Below are 23,026 nucleotides of genomic sequence, written 5' to 3'. Positions count from 1 at the left end.
ATTACATTTTTTTGAATTGTCGACTCCACTCCCACCATACTAGAGCTGGCAAACCATCGATATTCCCAACATTAGATATTTTCGATATATTTTCGCCATTAATTTGGAGATGAAAATGGCGGAAATGTCAATGATTTCCTTCAAATTATGCAAAAGTAGTTCACAGAAATGTAAAGGAGAATAAACAACTGCTTTTATTTTATAAAAAAATGTAAAAAATATATTTTATTTTACCAAAAAATGTGTACGTGTGACTACGGACTTACTTTCTTACACACACATAACCGAAAAGCAGCGAAATATCTATTTATTTCAATGGATTTCAGGTTAGAGGTTTTTATTCCGATAATATCGATAGGCAAAATTATCTATCGATATTGAATTTTTAAATAATAATCGATATTATCGATAGTGACATCGATTTTTTGCCAGCTCTACACCATACCATTGCTGTGTAAAACGATATCGTTTTCGAATGTTTCTCGATAGTTTTGCCATAGACTAATGAAAATATAGGCGAAGGAATACGCAATTTTGCAGCAATCAAGTAACTCAAATCCGAAAACTCAAAAAGAGTGCGAAGACTATTTTTGCGGAAAATGGCAATATTTTCATGGATATTTTTATCTGAGGATATAGTTCCCATCAAAAACTAACCCCTTTTGCCAGAACAAAATATTTATTAACTTGTAATTTTTTGGCATTTTATTTTGAGTTTCTTTTTCACTACACTCAATTCGAACAAAGTCGGTGCGAGCATTCCGTCGTCTATATTTTCATTAGTCTATGGTTTTGCGGATATTTTGTTCGAGAACGACACACGGGAATGAATTGAAAACGATTCACTCGTCGCTCAGTTTGTGGCAGGAAATCCTTCGATTTCGAATATCATTAATAATATTATTAGCGAATGATTGACGATAGTATCGTCAAATAAATCCAGTGGATTTTATTTGACTTATACTCTATGTAGTTGACATTTAAAATCCACCATTTTGATTTAAAATAGAGGCGATGAAAAACTAACGATAGTATCGATACTATCGATATTTTTATAAGAAATATCGAAACTATCGAATGGTGCGACTATCGATAGTTTGCCAGCTCTAGTGTGATGCTGCTACTAAAGAGAATTTGGAGATGTTTAAATAATATGCCCGATCCAGAACCTGCAAGAAGCTACTATTTGTTACTACGATAACAATTTTTCCTTTATGTTATCGACAAAAATAGTAAAAATTAGTAGATTCTTGCAGTACTGGAACAGACCAAATAATACTTTTGTGAGCCAATAATATTTCGTGCAACACGGCAACCCCCGTACGGTATTAAACCAAGTAGAGAAAGTACAACAAATGACGAGAATCACGAGAATTGCAAAAAAAAAAAACAAAGGTCAAAATACTAACGCAACTGTAAACGCTGAAAAAATAAATGTAGAATTGGAACAGTAGAGAAACTGTGAGAGTTTGCCGAGAGGGAATTATATATTCCATTGTAAATAATAATACTGAGTGTTTTGTGTATTATGCCGTATATAGTGTAGACAAAGAATTACTACTCATTTCATGAGTGTGTGACTCAAACAAACAAAAAACTCAAAAAACTTCGAAGGGGATTTCTTTTGTTGGGGAAATTGCATGATTTTGTTGCGTTTTTTATCTAAGGATGGATCCCGCCATTAAGAGTTTAAAAATATAAAATACACTCAGTTCGAATATCTTTTTGCTTGATATTTAACATATTTTGCATCGATGAGAACATTTGTGTTTTGACATATTTTATTTTTTTTTTTTTAATTTCAATGCAGAAAATCAGGAACACACTCAATGTGAAAAAAAAACACAAAGTTGGCATCACCATTAATCTACTGATGACGACACTAACATAAATACCCGACAATGTTGCCAAATTTCTCCACTTAAATGCTCCAAAGAGAGACAAGAGATGCATAAATATACTCCCCATTCATGCATCCCACCTGTGTACGCGAGAAGATTGAACTTTTTATTCCACAAACTGCTGGAATAAACACACTCACAGCAAATGTGAGGGAGTTTCCTATTGGCATTTCAAAAATGTGAGACAAATTCATCTATATCAATGCGACAACAACAATAATAACATAGTTCATTTACTAGAGTGTGGTGAGGTGGAGATGTATTATTTTTGTTTATACTAGGGATTTTTTTTCATTAACTACCTACCTACCCACCTAAATTTAAAAAGAAGAAGAAAGTGGAAAACGATCGGAAGAAAGAATGAAAGTGTCATTTCACTAAAAACTGTGTGTTTTGGTGTGGAAGTATTAATTTATAAACACACACAACCAACCAACAGTTAATTACCTTGAAAATATATAGTATATTTATTAAATCGCGGTTAACAAAACAGAAATAAATGTAGACACAAACATAACCAGCTGTCAGAAGTAGGTGCCTAGGAACGCATACAATAGGTTGTAGCATATGTATATGGGAGACGACTATAACACAATTCCACTATTGCTGACTACTGGGACATACGGTTACGGTGTGTCTCAGTTGCTTGGCGGCTTGTTGCTTTTTATGTTAACAATGTAGCCATATGTACATATCTATGTGGTTGACGCGCAAACGACATACGATGAACATACACTTTTTTAAGGTTATTCAACTTATTTTTGCATTGTTTAAACATATCCCAGGCAGTTTTTGTTGTTGTTTGTATTGTTATTAAGCAAGTAAATATTGCATACACAAAAAAAAAACTTGAGAAAAGTTTAAAACGAAATCACTCCTACTTATGTTAATATGTCTGTACGATAACCCAAAAATTTGTACAAATTCGTAAAAATGTTTACTGAATGCTGTTCGATAACAAAATTATCCAGTAAAAGAGAGCGAGTTGAGAGAGAATTTTTTGACAGTTCTGTGACTGAGAACTTGCAAATTTTTCCCGTAAAAATTTGTATGCTTGGAAAGCTGACTTTTAATCAGCTGTTCAATGTAAACAACTTGAAATATTAAAATTTTTGACCAAGGAAATTTCACAATAAGTAAAATGCAATTTTAAAATTTATGTTTTTGTTCCATTTGGTCAAAAATATCAAAAGAAACAAAAACAATTTTCACACATTTTCGGAAACAACTGACTTTCTTGCAAGTTCCTACAAAATGTTGTTCGATCATAGACTAATGAAAACATAGATGAAGGAATACTCAATTTTGCGCCGTCAAGCTACTCAAACACGAAAACTCAAAAAAGTTCGAAGACGTTTTTTGGGGAAAATGACAATATTTTCTGGGATATTTTTGTCTGAGGACATTGTTCCCATCAAAAACTAACCCCACCATGTAGCCTTTTGCTAGAACAAAATATTTATTAACTTGTATTTTTTGGCAGTTTATTTTGAGTTGCTTTTTCAGCACACTCAATTCGAACATACTCGGTGAGAGCATTCCGACGTCTATCTTTTCATTAGTCTGTGCTGGAACTTGCTAAGTAACTATTGCTGGGAAAGTTATCGTACAAACCTAATATTTAGCATTTTTGGTATTTATTTTAACAAGCAGAGTTTTCAGTTATTCTTCTCAGTTTTAGAAGATTTAACCCCACAAAACCATGATAATCAGAACTCAGGAATATCGTAAACGAAAGTGAAAGTCGACATTCAAACTTCGATTTTTACCCTCAATTTATTAGTCGACTCTATTCAATCTTTTGATTTTGTCAAATCGGTTCAAAATTAACTTTCGATGTTTCTTTTCCTGCCAATTCAAAGTCGTCTAAAATAGGCTTCGTGATAGAAGCTTGCAAGTACTTCTCAGTTCTTCTGATCTTCTGTATTAAGACCCTTTCCCGTCTTCTAAAGGAAGACCTTCTTCTAGTCCTTTCTGGAAAGACTTCTTCAATAAGGAGACCTTCTGGTCTTCTATAGGAAAGAACTCGTTCTCAATAAAGTCTTTATGGTCTTCTATAGGAAGACCGTCTTCTGTTCTGCTATAGAAATACCTTCTTCTGGTCTTCTATAAGAAGACCATATGCTGGGCTTCTTCTTATAGGAACGAAGAACTTCTTCTGGTCCTCTATCGCAAGACTTTTTCAATAAGAAGACCTTCTGGTTTTTCATAAGACCTTCTTAGAGTCTTCTAACGGAAGATCTTATGGTACTCAATAAGACCTTTTTGTTTTCTATAGGATGACCTTCTGGTCTTCTATAGGATGACCTTCTGGTCTTCTATTGGAAGAACTTCTGGTACTCGATAAGAAGACCTTCGGGTATTCTATTGGAAGATCTTCTGGTCTTCTATAGGAAGACCTTCTTCTGGTCTTCTATTGGAGTACCCCTTCTGATCTATTGGAAGACCTTCTGATCTTCTATTGGAAGACCTTCTTCAGGTCTTCTATAAGATGACCTTCTGGTCTTCTATAGGAAGAACTTCTGGTACTCGATAAGAAGACCTTCGGGTATTCTATTGGAGTACCCCTTCTGATCTGTTGGAAGACCTTCTTCAGGTCTTCTATAGGAAGACTTTTTTTCTGATCTTCTATATTAGGACCCTTTCCGGTCTTCAAAAGGAATACCTTCTTCTGGTCCTGGAAAGACTTCTTCCATAAGGAGACCTTCAGGTCTTCCATAAAAGGACCTTCGGGTTTTTTATAGGGAGACCTTACTGTCTTCTAAAGGAAGATCCTATTGTCTTCTATAGGAAGAACTTCTGGTTCTCTATAAGATCTCTGGTCTTCTATAGGAAGACCTTCTTCTTATAGAAAGACCTTCTTTTTATAGGAAGAACTTCTTCTTATAGGAAGACCATCTTCTGGTGCTCTATCGAAAGAAGACCTTCTGATCTTCCATAAGAGAATCTTCTTATGGTCTATCGGAAAATCTTCTGGTCCTATAGGAAGACCGGTTGGTCTTCTATAGGAAGAAATTCTGGTGCTCAATAAGAAGACTCTCGGGTATTCTATTGCTAGATTTTCGGGTATTCTATTGAAAGATCTTCTGGTCTTTTATAGGAAGACCTTCTCCTCCTCAATAAGAAGACCTTATGGTCTTCATAAGAGGACCCTCTTATGGTCTTCTATCGGAAGGTCTTCCGATCCTCAATGAGACCTTTTGGTCTTCTATAGAAAGGCCATAGGAAGAACTTCTTCTGGTCTTCTATAGGAAGACCTTCTTCTGGTCCTCTATCGAAAAACTTCTTCAATAAGAAGACTTTCTGGTCTTCCATAAGAGGACCTTCCTATGGTCTTCTATCGGAAGAACTTCTAGTCCTCAAAAAGACCTTTTGTCCTCCTATAGGAAGACCCTCTGATCTTCTATAGGAAGCTTTCTGATCTGGCCTTCTATAGGAAGACTCTAGTCTTCTAAAGGAATACATTATTCTGGTTTGCTATAGAAGACCTATTTGTCTTCCATTCCATAAGAGGGCCTTCCTATGGTCTTCTATCGGAAGAACTTCTAGTCCTCAAAAAGACCTTTTGTCCTCCTATAGGAAGATCATCTCATCTTCTATAGGAAGCTTTCTGACCTGGCCTTCTATAGGAAGACTCTAGTCTTCTAAAGGAATACCTTATTCTGGTCGGCTATAGAAGACCTATTTGTCTTCTAAAAGTATACCTTCTTCTTCTGGTCTTCTTTGGAAAGATTTCTGGTCAATAAGAAGACTTTCGGGTCTTCTATAGGAAGTCCTTATTCTGGTCTTCTAAAGGAAGGCCTTCTTTTGGTTTTCTATAGGAAAACCCTTTTTCTGGTTGTCTATAAGGAGACTTTCTTCTGGTCTTCTAAAGGAAGACCTTCTTCTGATCTTCTAAAGGAAGACATTCTTCTGGTCCTCTATAAAAAGACTTCTTCAATAATAATACCTTCTTCAGGTCTTCTATAAGAAAGTATTCCTTCTTTTGGTATTCTTTGGAAATGTCTCTAGTCCTCCATGGAAAGAGCAAAATATTTCCCTATAGAAGACCTAATAGACTATTTTTAGAAGACCATAGGACTTTCCATTGGTGATCAGTACCTTTTGTATATACTTGTAAGTCTCCTACAGTGAAACCCTTTGTTCTTGTATAGAAAGTACATATGGTCTACTATATGAAATATTTTTGGTCTTATGGAATGACCAAAAAAGGCCTTCTATAGGGACGCCTTTTGCTATTGTTTATAAAGTCCTTCTACTTTATGAAAAAATTTTCTATAGGAAACATTTTTACTAGTGGCGTCCATTAGACACCCCGTCACGACTCGTCTAAAAAAATAATAATATGAATCGGGTGCAATCATTGATATGAGGGATGATATGTATGTATATAGCTACACCAGTCAGTCCAAAATCAGTTGGATAGAGAACGCATATTCTATGATTGAAAGACAAAGCTTATAAACAATTGTTCATTAATGAAATAATTGGGCCGTCACATCGATGGGTTTTCCCTTTGGAGTTTTGGTCTTACTGTGTTGGCCCTCCGAAGTAATCGTCGTACCTCAATACATTAAACTATGTTTATGACGTGGTATAGATTATACAGCTTAAGGTTTCCACCTTATTACTACTACGAGTTATAAAAAATAAATATTTTTCTTCAACTGTTTTTTTAAATGATGTCAAATCTCATTTAAAAAAAAAATCATCTGACCGCTATCTGTGCGCTTTCGACCCATATTATTTACTCAAACACCTAACCAATGGTGTTTGTATTTTTTTATGAGAGAAAGAGAACGTGAGCATAGCCATAGCCACTCATTCGTCATATAAAACTAGTTTTAGTTATTTGATTGTTGTTCGTGGGGGTAAAGGAAAACGAAAAGCGGACAAATGAGCCGTAGGTGGGGGATAGAAGTTAAACCTTCAGTCAGCAATATGAGTAAAAATTCCAACAATTAAAACAAATGTTTATAAACTTTAAGAAATCTCAAAGAAATGCCTAACTACCGAAATAATAAAAACAAAAAGAGAGAAGAAAGAATTCTAAGCAAAACAAAAAATCAATTTAGGTATGTAATGTCATTCATGGCAATATATATGGTGGTATAGCCGCCAACGCCGATAATGAAATTGAGCAGAGCGCACGCGACATCAATAGAGTGGCCGGCGAGTCAAAGATGAAGAAAAATATTATAAAAAAACAGACACATACATACACGAAGAACCAAGCCGGGTGCTTTGCTACTGCAGCAGATACAATAATCGGGTAGCACGGGAACACAACCACAACAAATTGTAAACCAAGCAGCCAACAGCAGCGGCAGTAAAGATATTTTGAGTAGGTTTGTGACGTTTGAGCGAGTGAGTGTTCGGGTCTGTATGTTTGTTTCAATGGCCTTGAAATTATGCGAAAGCAGCAAGCGTTCCATTAAAGGGAACTTAGTTAAGAAAAAAAAATGAATGGCAGCGATGGCATCTAATTGTGGGGTCAACGAATAAATACCAGTAATTTCAGAAAAAAAGTTAAGAAGAATTGAATGGAGAAATCTTTGAAAAGGCCTAAGAAAGAAAATGCACAATGGACCATTCTGAAGAACGTTTTATTTTTCCATATAAATTAAGTCTGTGAAAAGATGTCAAATCAAGTAGTACTGTCTGGTGAGTCACGCCAATTTTGTCTCTAAATGAAATTAAGGTTATGAAGACTTTTCATATTTACAGGTGATAAAAGAAAACACCATCAAAATTCCACAAGAACAAGGAAAAAATATTAAGATGCTATTAGTTCTTTCGAGGGTAGGGTATTGTTGACTACTTCATCCCCATATGAAATATGGAACATAATGAACGGCTTATTTTAACTCACAACACAATAAAAACACAAACTAAACAAAATTCATTCTCTAGGAAACATTGGAAGATCAGGCTATTTGTAAAGACGAAGAGTGTAATAATACAACAAAAGTGCAGCTTGTGGTGTTGTCAGGGAGCTGACACTGGGAGTTAAAAATTTTGTCTGTGAGCATAAAACGAACAAGTGGTTAAATCATCTGAAGAGTCACAACATTGAAACCGGAATAAGTGATTTGTGGGCAACGGTTGTCAGTCTCGAAGAAAGCAAAAAAAAAAGAATATAGGACCACAGTCACATTTGGCGACGTTACGTTGATTACTGATACTGAGAGGCTAGTAAGTTATTTCAATCGACAGCTTGTTGAGCACCCCGTAGTGTCAGGGCGAAGAGAAGAGTACACGTCGCATTAGTTCTCTTCTTGCCGCATTAGTTATCTTCCTGATGGAATCTGCATGGTAATGTTGAAACTGGATGTGCAGGGAGTCGAGTATCTCACTAAAGTTCTCAATATGTCAATAGCCACCCACATCGTTCCCGAAGTCTGTAAAATGGGTGGGGTAGCCCCGCTACTTGAGCCTGACAAGGACGCCAGCAAAGGTGAATCGTACAGACCGATTTCATATGAAACGTTTACCATCGGAATTGAGACAGCGAATGCAAGTTGCTTCAACAAAAGTCAACGTGATTCGATAGCAGGTCTTAAATTCAATTTTATGTGGGAGGTACCGGATGGAGTGGACAAATATAGTCCATATTTGAACCTGATCTATATCTAGTAGATATATTAGGATGTGTAAAGTATGGACCACTTCGGCCACTGCCTTCAAGAGTTACCGTATGAACAAATTTTCCGATCATTTTTGAACATTTGTGGGGGAGGTACCTGAAGGAGTGGACCGATATGGCATATCTTCAAACTTAAAATATGCTTGGACAAAATATTACTAAGGCCAAATTTTGGACCGTATCGGCCGATCCGTTCTAGAGTTATCTTGCGCTCCAACCACCTCACACGGTGTCATAGGGGTTTTTTTTGCAACTTTCAGGCTATTTTCTCAGGAAGTATGGACTTGCCCCTAACAAAACTTTTACCGTCGTATGGAGGGCAGTGAATACAAGTTGCTAAAACAAAAATCAGAGAGATTCGAGAGATGGCACTAAACTGAACTTTTCCGAAATTTTGTGTGGGAGGTACCCGAAGGAGTGGACCGATTGAGTCTATATTGATACATTATCTAAGTTTGGTACAAATTTTACGATGGGCAAAGTATGGACCAAATCGGTTATTCCCTGCAAGAGTTATCGTGCGCACAAATTTTCCGAACATTTTCGAACTTTTGTGGGGCAGGTACCGGAAGGAGTGGAATGATATAGCCCATCTTCGAACTTAAACTAAGTTTGGGCAAAATATTACGAAAGCCAAAATTTGAACCGAATCAGTTCATCCGTTCGAGAGTTATCGTGCGCACCAGCCAGACAGACATACAGACGGACGGACATTGCTCAATCGACTCCAAATTGTCTGAAACACATTTCGTCCAAACATACTTGGGGTCTAAAACCGTTATTTCGATGGGGCACATTTTGCCCGTATGAAAGTGTATATACCCTCGTTAGCATAAATGCTGAGGGTATAAAAATAGTGTTGAATCAATTCCAGGGCAGCGGGTTCTTTCCGAAAGCGTTTCGGCCAACGGCTGCCAACTCATATCAAACCTTTTCTATTACAACAACAGTAGAGTTGAGAGTGTCATCGTTAATGATAGCAGAATTCCGACCACAAACTCCCCCAAAATTATAGGGGCCACATTCGACAGCATGTCGTCCGCGCAGGCCAAAGCTATTTGCGGCAAGACAAGCTGACATGTAGGATCAAGGTCCTCAAGTCCCTAGCCGGCGGCACTAAGGGTGCCGATAAAGAAACCTTGTACGTAGAACTACCTCCGTCCTCTCATTCGACAAGTTAGGCATGAAAATCACGGTGGAACTTATAACGGGTCAGGTGAGAGTGATATTTCTAGCTTCATTGGCAACTGCAGGCTATGTGAAGAAGCAGAGGAGACAGAGACTATTGAACATCCACTTTGTAGGAATACTAGGAAGATATGATATAGATACTCTGTCTGACCTTCCAATCTAACATATATCCCATTATGCTGCATAAATTTGCCAATCACTTATCCTGGCTTGGCAAAGGCACATAACTACTAAATTTTTTTTTATTTATTTTATTTATTTATTCATATTTCATAATTTCAAAGTCCGAGGACCACATTACAGGACAAATTTTTCTCTCTCTTATATTTCCAGCATAGCCAATAGATCAACGATACTGCTACAATCTGGTAATCTACAATTTTTCATATCCAACCCAACGAACGATAACTACAATCCCCATCATCACCTAATTTTCATAGGCTTATTTACCTCATCTTCTTCCTTACGTCATCATCATCTTCACCACCTTACGTCATCATCACCTTCACCACCTCTAATCTATCCAGGATGAACATACCGGTCTCCGAGTGAAGCAGTCACCATACTATTAGATGGCTGCGCATCCTTAAACCTAACCTAAAACTGTGTTTGCACTAGAGTTTCTTGACGTGTTAACTTTCTTTGAAGGATTTATATGAAGTTTGCGCTATGGAATTGACATTTGAAACCCTGTGGGTTTATTAAATCCGGTTAAGTGCAAACGGGGTATAAGAGTATGGAAAACTTTTGTTTGATTTTGGAAAGTAGGCACATTAGCGCATGCCTTGGTATATGATGTTAAATGCCATTGTTTATAATTGAACAAAGGATGTAAACGTTATATATTGTGGAATATTTTTTCCAAGCATTTTAATGTATATCTTATTCCATATAATCTTCAAGATATGATGATGTACCAGTTAGAGGAAAAATAATTTTTCTCTTTGAACGAAAATCATCTTTAATTTTTTTTAACTACTTACCAGCTACTTTTAAAAGTTCTGCATCAACCAAATCCGTTAGATCGGGTTCTTCGCCATACCAAAATAACCATAATTCTTTGGCTGCAGCTAATGACAGGGGTGGATGTACTTTAGATGTGTTGACAACTTCGAATATAGCGTTTGGATCGGAATTGTCCTGTCGCGTGGATTGGACACGTCGCCAAACACATAAAATATCAGCTTGCATACATCGTGAATAGGATCGTAATATTGGATCGTCCAGTGGATCACTGGACGCATTTGGGCGCTCACTGTTAACAAATTTGCGCCATTTTATTCCGCATAAATCAGTCTGAAAAAAAGAAAAAATATTTAGAGAATGAATTTTTTGGCACAACGAAAAGAAGAAAATAAAATATTTGTCATGGTTTTGAATTGGCTGTGTTTCAGAACATACCTACAATTTTCTATTTTCTTGTGGAAGTCAATTATGTTTTTTAACACATATGTCGAGTTTTGGGGGCTAAGCTAAGCACAATGGTGACAATATGTGTTTAAACGTGAGCAAAAAAACCAAGCGGTTTGTGCGGTTTAAGCTATTTGTTCAAAAACACCACAGTTTGTTGTTGTTTCTGGAAAACACCATACATTGTTTTTGCTTGACTGGAAAAAATTTCACAACAATAGCTATGTACATATATAAGAGATGAGTAGAAAAAGTCCGGAAGTTGTAAAGTTAGTTTACCAAGAAGTAGATAGAAACAAGCTCAAAATAATCTCTCAATCTAGATGGTGTGGTATAAAATGTATTCCAACTTTCATTGAGCTTTCAAATGTTAAATAAAGAGAGAAACTAACTCAAAGCATAGAGATAAATGTTGTGTGCCAAACAATGCTCCACACACTTTTCCCCCCATCAATTTCCACATACAGACGGGTATAAAGTTTCCCCTTACATATCCAAAAAGAAAAGCAAGAGATAACAAATTGAAAATAAGATGTGGAAATTAAATACCTTCATATTTATCCAACAAGAGAACAAAAACATTGGACTTAATTTGCTTTTCTTATTATATTAAATATTTTTAACTTGTTTTATCTCCCCATGTTCATTTCATTCAAAGATATAGACGTATTTTAATTCTCTTTTAATAGTTATGAATAAAATTATAATGTTTTGGTTGTTGTATGCTTCTCTCGCAGTTTTTTATGTTTATAAAAAATTTGCGTGTTTGTTTGCTTGCATTCGTCTTATTTCTGTTATTATGGGAAGTGTGGTCAACTTGTTCATTTTTCAGTGTAAGATATTGCACAAAAATCACTAGAAACAATCTACCTTTGGAAGTGTCACTTGAATTTATTACAACAAAAAAAAACTAAATATGTAATAATGTTGATTTTGTTGCACAATGATAAAGACTAATTAAACATCAACCTTACCGTTCTGATGAAAATTACTTAGGTTATTAAATTAGAAAAAAAACTAAATTTTGTTAGCTTTTTGCCCCAAGCCTTATTGAACACACAAAATTTGAACTTTTGTGAGTAAAATATACAACAAAAACTCTAGAAAAAATACCATTTCGGGTTTAGGAAATCGGAAAATTGTGAAACGCAAGTTGAACAGAATGCGAAACGAAATCCTCTTATCTGACGAGGCCTTTAGAAAATAAAATATAATAAAAAATAACTTTAGTTTGGCCGGGCCGAACTTGTTATAACCTCCACCATGAAATATTCGTTGTGTTCCTTTACTTGCTGTAGTGGTAAAAATGGTAGAACTGTTTCTTCGACATTTGTTTGACCACTATTTGGCAATAATGAAAAAAAAAAATTGACAAAAACAAAAGAAAAAAAGCGAACGCCGAGATAAAAAATTAAAAACAGTGAAATAAAAATTTTTTTTTTCTTTCTTTTTCACATTGTTACCAGATCTACCATTTTTCCCGTTCCTTTTCTTTTATGGTAAAACTGGTCATGAGAAAACAATTTAGACAGTTTTCTCTTTTGCCACTTTTACAATTAAAAAAGTAAAGGAACAGAGTTATTCTGAACTGATATGGAATGATTAGTTTTTCTTTTTGTTTGGGTATCACCGTGGTGCAATGGTATGCACACCCGCGTTGCACGCTAAAGGTCGTGGGTTCGATTCCCAGGCCAGGCAACATCAAATTTTCAACGGTGGCAAAATACCCCTCAGTAATGTTGGCGGCATTTCCTGAGTATTTCATCCATGTAAAACTTCTCTACAAGTGGTGTCCTTAGGACACGCCGCACACTGGTCGAAACCATTGATTTAGCGGCGCGAAAGTCAAAAAATCAAAGTATAAAATTGCGAAATGTTTTCCATTGTATCGATTACAGACACTCTGCTGACTAAAATTTTGTTTTCACTTTTTTGTTGTTGTAAATATTCACTCAGTTATTAACTGTGAAGTGCAAGAAATTTTGATGCATCAGATTTTAACAAAATTGTTGCTAAAAACCTGATTTCATATTTGTTTAATTGTTTAATAAATTCGTAATAAAACTAAACAAAGTTTATTTTTTATTGATAGGGGAGGGTGTAAGTTAAATTAAAAAAAAAATGGGGCCTGAAGTTACTTAGTTATGTAGCAATAAATTTTCAAAAATTATTATTTTTATGTTTTTAGTGCAATATACTTTTGTTGAGTGGAGCGTAACTACCAAGGTCCACTGAGGTTCAGTCCAATTTTTTTTTACTAAATTTTTTGCAAATATCTGCAAATCTTGCTGATAAATGGTCTTGAAAAATAGCTTAAATCCTCAAAATACCCTAAATCCGTCGATACAGTTATATGGGGGCTATATCAAAATGTAGACCTATGTTCACAATTTTTGGTGGAGAAGATGTATAACCAACGAGAACCTCCTATGCCAAAATTCAGCTTATTTGGTCTGAAAATGTAGACAAAATCCTAACAATACCGAATACTGGGAGGTACCGTTATATGGGGACAATATCAAAACGTAGACCTATGTACACAATTTTTGGTGGAGAATGTTTGTGTCCACTGGGAACCCCAAATGCCAAATTACACCTAATTTGGCTGGGAAATGTATCTTTAAACCCCAAAATACTGAAAATTGCGAGGTACTTTAAAAGGGGCCTACACCCAAACGTGAACCTATGTCCGCAATTTTTGGTGGAAAGGTTTAGTGATCACTAGAAAACCTAAGTACCAAATTACAACTAATTTGGAAGGAAAGCGTGGCTTAAATCCTCAAAATACCGAATATCAGGAGGTACCGTTATATGGGGGCTATACCAAAATATTAGCCGATGTTGTTCATATTTAGTCCATTATTACCCACGGACACAGACTGAGTTTGTGCAAAATTTCAGAACGATATCTCCATTCGTTTCCAAGTTATTAATTTTGCTCCGCTAGATCACTGATTTCGACCACTGTGCGCCGTTCGGACTCGGCAATTAACAGTGGGTCCCATATCATTTGAGCTAATCTGAATCGGGGTGCACTCATTGATATGAGAGAAGTCTCCGCTGTCCCATCTGGGATGTTTGTGGAACAATTAATATTTTGTTAGGAAAGTACCAATGCCATTATTTTAGATGGAGAAGTTTTTTGACCACTGGGAACTATAAATATCAAATGACTTCCAATTTTACCCGAAAATGTATAGAAAAACTTAAAAAAACTGAAAGCAGTGGGGCCACCGAAACGTAGGCATGTGTCCACGATTTATGGTGCAGTTTTTTAAACACTTTGAACCCGAATGACAACCAAGTACCTTAAATCAGGCGGTACCGTTTTATAAGACCTATTTCAAAACCTTGACCTATGTCCACAACTTTTGGCGGTGACGTTTTTGATCACTAGGAAGCCTAAATGCTAATTACAGCCGATTTAAACCGAAAATGTATATAAAAACTTAAAATACCTGAAACCGGGGGTTACCGGTATATATAGGCTGTGCCAATACGTGGACCTATGTCCATGCTAAAATACAGCTAATTCGGTCTTGTCTGAAAATGTAGCTAAAAGCTTAAAAATTCGCAAAATCAGGTGGTGCCGCTATATTAGGCTATTCCAAAAAAAATTAACCTATGTCCGCAAACCTAAACCCTAAATACCAAATCATAGCTAATTCGACCTGAAAATTTAGCCAAATCGGCAAAATACCTGAAATCGGCCGGAATCAATATATCGGGGTTATACCAATACATGGGTCGATATAGCCCATCTTCGAACTTGAACTGCCTGCAATCAAAAAACGCATCTTTCCAAAATGTTAGTATCCTATCTCAATTTTGGTGATTACTATAGACGGACATGCACAAATCGACTAGGATGCAAACTGAAAAACAAACTCAATATACCTTCCACATAATGGCGGAGGGTACATTTTATTAAAAAGCAACATTTTTAAATTTAGCATTATTTTTTGGCATTTTAATATTTATTTTAGCACTATTTCAATTCAGATTTAGCAGCAACACTTTTTTAGATCTGGTCACACTGATCACAAGTTGTCCTATTCCATTTTGACAGAGACATTTCGCACATTAAATGACAAAACCTATCTCAAATTCACCTATCAAATGGACTAAACGGGCGAGGAGAAGGGAGATGAATATTATCTCTCCTGTCGATGTTGCAAATATCATTCGAAGCGCAAAATTATTCAAAGCGTTGGGGCTAGACTGACTTATTAGAAAAGTCCTCAACTTTCGATATCGGCCCTCATCTTCACGAAGAAAGTCGAACCATACAGATCATTTTCTCTTATGAAACCGATGGCAAATGACCCTTAAAGTTCTACACCCTCTAGCTTAAGAAATATCTATCCATTTGTCGATTATAAACTGAAATTTGGCAAAAAAAAAAAAAAAGAACACAGCGATGTACAACAACACACGCCATCTTCACACCATTCGAAGATTTAACCAGACTACGTTGTAAAATAAGTTTCTCATTACCCATCCGGCACCTTATTCGGTGCAAATAAAGAAACCTTGTAGACCTCTTACAACGCAAAATTGTAGTAACCCCGCAAACCAAATGTCGAATGCCCGACTTGTTTGAACAATTTCGAAAGCAAATACATATCGACAAAAATCGTTCGAATTTCTATTCAATTGTTGTACGGGATTTATTTATCCATTTCGTTAAAAATTCAGGCGAAATGTCCTAAATAAATTTCCGTTCCGAATTTCCCCAATGATTTCCCTAATCTTGCCGAATCCGATCGGAATTCGCTCCGACATTTCGCTTCGAAATTATATCAACCACATCATAGAACTTGCGTTACGAATTCGTTACAATTTTGGATCCGAAATTGGGCGTATCATCCGAAGCTCGTACAGATATCGTTATCATTTTTTCGGAATGATTGGTTTGTTTGGAAGCTATTAAACCGCAATTTGGGCCACAAATACAAGTGTAACGCAATGGAAGAGTATTCAATCCTGTTGAAACTCGCTACCTTAGTCATCTTATTCATCATATATCCATCATCTTATTCATCATATATCCAGGAACAAGAAGGATCTTCATGACGAGAGAGAGTGAAATAGAGGCCCAACATTACAAGATCAGCCCGTTGGATAACTCTCCCAAAAAAGTTCCAAACTTTTAATTTGGGTACACTTTAGTTGTTGTAACTTTTAATGAAGGTTGTCAAGTGTGATCCTGATTGCAAAAATGTAATTTTGTGGGTAAGTCCTGAGATAATAACCCAAAAGCTCTAAAAATCGGCCTGGACCAACTGCAATGACTAGTTGGCACCATTATTTTGGTATTGAGTATCCGCTTTGGCCGAAACATTGCAAATCATAATATTTCGCGTGCATTAAGAAGTTCTATATCGGACAACTCCTTCGGGTACAAAATGTTCGCCTCAGCGTGGTTTATTATCAAGTCCACATTTCCTGACTTAATGACCTTAAGTCACCACTTAAATGAGTGGTGGGCACGGCAGCTTATGGAAAGGAAAGCTCCAACCTTTTCACATCGTAATGTTAATGTTTTTTAATTTTAAGCTTGTGGAGTAGTGTATGTTTTGTAGCTCTTGGCTCTATGAGCTAGGTTCCCATTTATGAAAATAAATTGAAATTGAAAATTTCTCTCCGTTTGAAAATTGAGTATCTTCCCCACAAAAGTTAAAAATGTTCGCTTAAGTTCAGTTTAAAAACTTTCGTGGATCGTTTTTTACAGATAGTTGTCCTTGTGGTCCATCTTACAACGATATCATTTTTTTCGTGATCAAGTCCATTTTCCCGCCATAATGACCCAAAAGATATAAGGAATCTTACGGTGACCACTTAATGGCTTATCGAAATGAGTGACTGATATCGGTCCAACTTTTGCACATCGTAATATTTCTTTCAAACTTGAATCGCATCATATTAATTTTTTCGATCAATGTCGGTCATTCATTCCTTCAGAATTGTAAAAACGCAAAATTGACAACACTTTTTTTGACAAACCATATGTGTCAAGCCCCCTTTGGTTTGTTGCTCCCTTTTATAAATTCACATGTTACACTCACTAACAAACAATAACAACTGAGAGTAGGAGAAGTGTTGGGAGAGTACTTGGTCTAAATGATGTTTTCTTTTAAAATGAGTTGATTTTTTCCTTTGTTTTTATTAAACAACAAAATAAAATTCTATAAATGTATACCTGTGTTTGGGATACATATGTACGTACATATATAAAAAAGTATTGCAAATACAACTTTGTACTCATTTGTAGTAGGTATTTAGCGGTAAATTAAAATGTGTTCAAAGAGATGACGTACAGATAAATCGAACATTCAAAGGTCATCATGATGGGGAAAGTGTTGTTAGGTATAATAGGTTATTTTAATACAAAACAGAAGAAGGAAATATTCAGTGATACTGATTTTTGATCATATTTCTTCATAAATAGCGATAAGATTTCGAATTACTTCAGAAGAAAAAACGGCGTATTGCTCTTATTACCGGATATAAAATATTGCAACAAATGCGCGTGTGTGTGTGTGGAGATTACAATACCACCTATCTATATCTGGTAGTATGTATTAAAAAATCTCCATACCTATATTTAATCATATGGAGGTCAATATCACCAACAACAACAATTTACGATCGCAAATGAAAAAAACTCCTCTCTTGCAAACAAACGTTGCCAAGAGAACAACAACACAAAACTTGCATATTCGACAGCCACCTGTTTCTACCGTGACAGAGTCAGTAAGCAGCGGAGGTTATTGTCGTTGATTCTCCCCGATTGTTTTCCAACATTTATGCTAGGTAGGTAAGTATTAAAGTAGGCAACAGTTATAGTAGTAATCGAATACATTTGTCCAACTAGTGGGACTAGACAAACAAGTTTATAAGTCAACAACAAGTCTACAACCATTGGCGTGAATCTCTCACAAACGCACACAATGATTTTTATTTTTTGGTTTGTTTGCACGATACACTAATATAAAAAGAGAGTTATACGAAAGATATTTTATAATAAAAATAGGGTCAACAATCATTGTTTTGAAAAAAAAAAATAATAATAAATAAATTAAAAAGGGAATCCCAGAGAATACCTACACATTCATTTCTAATAAAGTTACTAAAAAATCTATAAAATAAGTTAGGTAGCCAATACCGTTGGTATATTACAAGATCACCACTTGGGTGGGGTTTTTTGAATAGCGGGGCTGTTATCGAGTGAATTATTGGATTCCCCTTGAAAGAAGTGAATAGGACGGCTTTGTAGACAGATATTACCCCCACAGATTGTGTAAATTGAAACTTTCATCTACGAACAGATCCAATGACGGCTACACAACCAAAACCATGTATGAATTTGCCGACAAAAATGTGGATTAAATAATCGATTAAAACTCAAAAGTGTTAGAAAGGAGTTAACTGAAGGAATGGACCGCCGCATTATCCATTTTAGAAGTGGATCTTTATTAAAAAAAGGACAAGTATCTATCACTGTAAAAACAAAATTGCTTTTGAAAGAAAAAAAGTTCTGTGACTGAGAAGCCACTCCACAGCCGATGTCTGATGAGCCATACCAACGGCGAAACCGGTCACATAATGGTGGTGATGGTTGTGTGGGTTAGCATCTTCGGCTTTCCTTTTTCGCTTTCGTTCATTAAGACCGATAAAGTCCTTATTGCAACCTGTAGTGCGATTCTCTAACACATTTTTTTAGTTACCGACAAAAATCGTTGAAATTAAAATGATTAAATATCGGTTAAATTGATGTTATTGGGTAAGTTAGCGACGAAAAAAAATAGTCGTAAAGTTCTTTTATTTGAACTTTTCATTCATAATTTTGCGTTTTAATTTCACCGATTTTTGCGGGTAACTCAAAATATCGTAGAATTATTACGATAAGCAAAGTATGAACCAAGTTAGGGAAAAGTTTTGAACTTTTATGGGAGAGGTAACCGAAGGAGTGGACAGACATGGTCCATAATTGAAGTAAAAGTAAGTTCGGAAAAATATTAGGAAGGCCAAATTTATTCGAGAGTTATTGTGCGCTCCAGTCTGACAGACGGACGAACATGGCTAAATCGACTCCAAATAGTAGTAGGTAGATATCCCTCTTGTAACGTTGGACCTATCATTCTCTATCTTGCTTCACGAAGATCATTCCTGATAAACCAAGGAACCATCCATCCACTATCTTGAATATATGATGATTAAGATGGCAAAGGGGGCGCGTTCCGCCTAGATTGAATACTCTTCCATTGTTGCTGTTGTTGCAACAGTGTTTATTATTGTGTTTGTATATTCGTTCTTCTGTTCAATCTGGCTCTGGGTCTATCTCCAGTTCAAGAAAAGTGGCTGTTTCGATGGGATGTAGCCATAGATCCACTGGAGTTAGATGGGTAGGTTTGGCGGGATATGCTGCTCCCAACACAGAAAAACGAAACAAATACGAACATGTACACACTGTGGTGGCAGCCGCTGGCCGGAACATTGGTTTTGTGTTGTTCCGGGTCAATCCGGTACGAAAGAACCCGCTGCCGTGGGATTGGAATACTCTTCCATTGTTGCTGTTGTTGCAATAGCGTTTATTATTATGTTTGTATATTCGTTCTTCTGTTCAATCTGGCTCTGGGTCTATCTTCAGTTCCAGGAAAGTGGCTGCTTCGATGGGGTGTAACCACAGATCCACTGGAGTTAGATGAGTAGGTTTGGCGGGACAGATGAAAAGGTGTTTTGTGTCGTGCCACATACTGGGTAGATGTCTTGCACGTCGCGGTCGATTTCCACCCAATAAGAATTTAGGAGACTGCAATATCCCGAGCGTAGTTGAGCCAAAACTACTCTACTTCCAGGTCAGGCAATGTGCGCTTGCTAAGAGCAAGTGAGCATACATTTCTATGCATTTTACATTGAAGTTTTCGCTCACTTGCTCTCAGCAAGCGCACATTGCCTGACCTGGCTCTAGTTTGTCGTGGCATCTGACGCTCCTCAGCTGCGATAGATGGGGGATGTACTCCGAGGACTTTATTCACACTATATTTGCTTATGGCCTTAGCAACTACATCTGTGTGAATACAATTTAAACCTGCTTGATATGTCTGTTGATCTAGGGGTTCTCTCCTATATTGTTGGACCTCCCTCTCTAGAGCATGAATATCCCTCCTGATATGCCTGAATGTGTCGGGCCTAGCCAGCAGATGGTGATTGGGATTGCTCTCGCGGTAACGCCCAAGCAAGTACTGCAACGAAAGCATCTCATTGTGTTGCTTTACTGGAAGAATCTTTGCCTCCTCATGTAGATGGTCCACTGAAGACTTGAGGAGGCACCCTGTTGCTGTTCTCAGGGCGGCATTCTGACAGGTTTGAATCTTTTTCCAATTCGTATCACATAATCCCGGGGACCAAACTGGCGCCGCATAGCTTACCACAGACCGAACTATCGCGTTATATGTGGTCAACAAGGTTTCTATATTTGCACCCCAAGTGCTGCCGGCTAGGGACTTGAGGACCTTGTTCCTACTTTTCAGTTTGTCGCAGATAGCTGTGGCCTGCACGTACGACTTGAAAGTAGTGTCGAATGTGACCCCTAAAATTTTGGGACAGTTTGTGGTTGGAATTCTGTCGACCACGACATTCAATTCTCTTTTAAACTGCGCTGTCCATATGGTGAACAGAGTGGCAGTAGATTTTGTGGCGGAAATCTGATTATTCCTCGCGTGGAAAAAGGTGGTAAGATCGGTTAAATAGGAGTTTAGTCCCTCACAGATGTCATCAGTGAAGGTACCTGACGCCAGAAACGTGCAATCATCCGCATACATTACGATCTCGATGCCGTCTGGAGTGGGCGGAATATAGGAGAGGTAGAGATTAAACAGTTCCGAAGATATCTCCCCACCTTGGGAAACTCCCTGTTTCACTCTACGGGATTTGGACTTCTTGTTCCTTAATTCCACGTACGACTGGCGTCCATACATATAGTTGACTATCCAACGTTTCAAGCTTGACAGGAGGATTGTCTGCTCCACTCTTCCACAAACGTTTTGCGAAGTAAGAGGTCAACAAGAATCCTTTATTTGCATCCCAAATGGTGCCGGATGGACATTTCAGGCCTTGTGTTACTTCTCCCTTCTATGCCACAACGTATTCTGGTTATGTCTTCGACTGGTATGCGAAATCCATGCTTATAATCGGAAAATGAACAGATATTTCATAATCTGGAGAGGGCAGAGCCTCAAGGATCATTTGAGGATGAGGGTGGATATCGAAAATTGAGGACTTTTATAAGCGTTGATATTTGCAGTATCCTCAACGTAAAATTTGGTAGTAGCTCCTCGACAGGTATGTGTGGATCAGGGACGTAATGAAAATTTTTCATACAATTTTTGAACATTTTGCTTCCAAAAAGTCATATTTGGTCTCTTCTCATCGTCCGTTCAGTCAACTTGACGTCGGTGAATTGTACTGTCAGTTCCCTGCAAACCAAATGTCTGATGTCCTACACGTCTGAACAATTTCGAAAGCAAAGTCGTTCAGATTTCGTTCCGATTTCTAAACGAGTTTTTGGAGAGGAAATAGTTCAGATTTTGTACCGATTTCGTTCCGATTTCGGAACGAATGTCGGAAAGAAATTTCCTTTCCAAATTTCCCAAGGATTTTCTTCAGATTTCGTTACGAAATCGGACCGAAATCGATCCGATGTCGCTCCGACATTTCGTTCCGAAATTATGTCAACCACTTCATACAACTTTCGTTAAGAAATCGTTACGATTTCGGATCAGAAATCGGACGTATCGTCCGAATTTTGTTCCGATTTCGCCGCCCATAGGTGATAAAGCCGGCAAGCCGGTCGGTCTTCTGACCAAACTGAAATGACATGTGAATGTTGACCAGGTGACACGACAGTTATACGAACTGTGATCTCCTGCACTAAATATGATATGCGCGTCCTATTTCATATTGCGAAATGTGCATTATCAATCAGCTCCTTCAGGATAGAATCGGAAAACTGGTGTTGTGCATTGCAGTGCATGTCCTAAAACCAGACTGTTTTTGCCTTCCAAAAGCAAACTAATGTTGTAGATGAACACTTAATTAGACACATCATAATGATTGAGGTGAAGGCCTCTCTTCGAAGATTCCTCCGAGAGCGGGAGCGCAAGGGTCATGTAATCTGAGGGCGAAGATGACTCATTGGGTAATATGTGTGCGTAGTATGATCCAATGTAGGCAAAATCGCTATCGTCCCGTTCAGGGACGTTTCCAGAAGCAACCAATTAAAAGCTATCTACTGCTTCTCACCACAGTTTGAGTATAGTGAATGCATATGTCACAAACTGAACACATCTAAGTCTGGGGTTTCCCAATTATGAAAAACAATGCAAACATGAACACATCTCTAACAGTCACTGCCCAAAACAGAAGTGTTGTCAGATTTTGGGTCAATACCCCACCGTATGGGACATAGTGTTCGTGTGGGATTGCTGTTATTCCTGGGTCTCCGTAATCTAAAGCTAAACCAAGGTCGCCATCGATAACTTGATATCGAAGCCTCCAAACTATAGTATGCTAAGTCGACTTAGCATGTTTTCAAGTTCTTTACATTTTTATATTTAACGTCCTTTAACTTAAATTCTGTCAAATTTTGGTAATGATCGGACAATCAGAACAGAAGTTATAAACAAATATTTACTTAGCATAGTACTGAAGGTCAAAGAAATTTCCAAACTTTTAGAGCTTGTCCTGCAAAACTCACTGTTCAGAATTAGCAAACTATTATTTGGAGGTGTCGAACGTCCTTTAACTTAAATTCTGTCTAATTTTGGTAATGATCGGTCAATCCGAAAAGAAGTTATAAACAAATATTGACGTA

General features: G+C 37.1%; 1 protein-coding gene and 1 long non-coding RNA gene across 22 annotated transcripts in view; one reads left to right on the top strand and one right to left on the bottom strand.

Moving 5' to 3' along the window:
• skd (mediator complex subunit skuld) overlaps positions 1-23,026 on the bottom strand; it is a 63,683-nt gene that overhangs the window by 30,447 nt on the left and 10,210 nt on the right. For all 21 annotated transcript variants that reach the window (XR_012412735.1, XM_073984862.1, XM_073984864.1 and 18 more), the window contains exon 3: positions 10,722-11,034. Coding sequence is in view for 20 of the 21 variants with exons in the window: in XM_073984862.1 (XP_073840963.1) it covers positions 10,722-11,034 (313 nt within the window). In the remaining variant the exon portion in view is untranslated. The remainder of the gene's footprint in view (positions 1-10,721; positions 11,035-23,026) is intronic.
• On the top strand, positions 1,786-13,221 carry LOC141402848 (uncharacterized). Its single transcript, XR_012412736.1, has 3 exons — positions 1,786-7,565; positions 7,629-7,703; positions 10,072-13,221. It is a non-coding gene; the product is annotated as an uncharacterized lncRNA (long non-coding RNA).

Source organism: Musca autumnalis, unplaced genomic scaffold (genome assembly GCF_047663935.1).
Source record: "Musca autumnalis isolate F117 unplaced genomic scaffold, ASM4766393v1 scaffold_4, whole genome shotgun sequence".
NCBI lineage: Eukaryota > Metazoa > Arthropoda > Insecta > Diptera > Muscidae > Musca > Musca autumnalis.
Note: the sequence above shows the minus strand (reverse complement) of the source record. Positions and strands in the feature narration are given on the sequence as shown.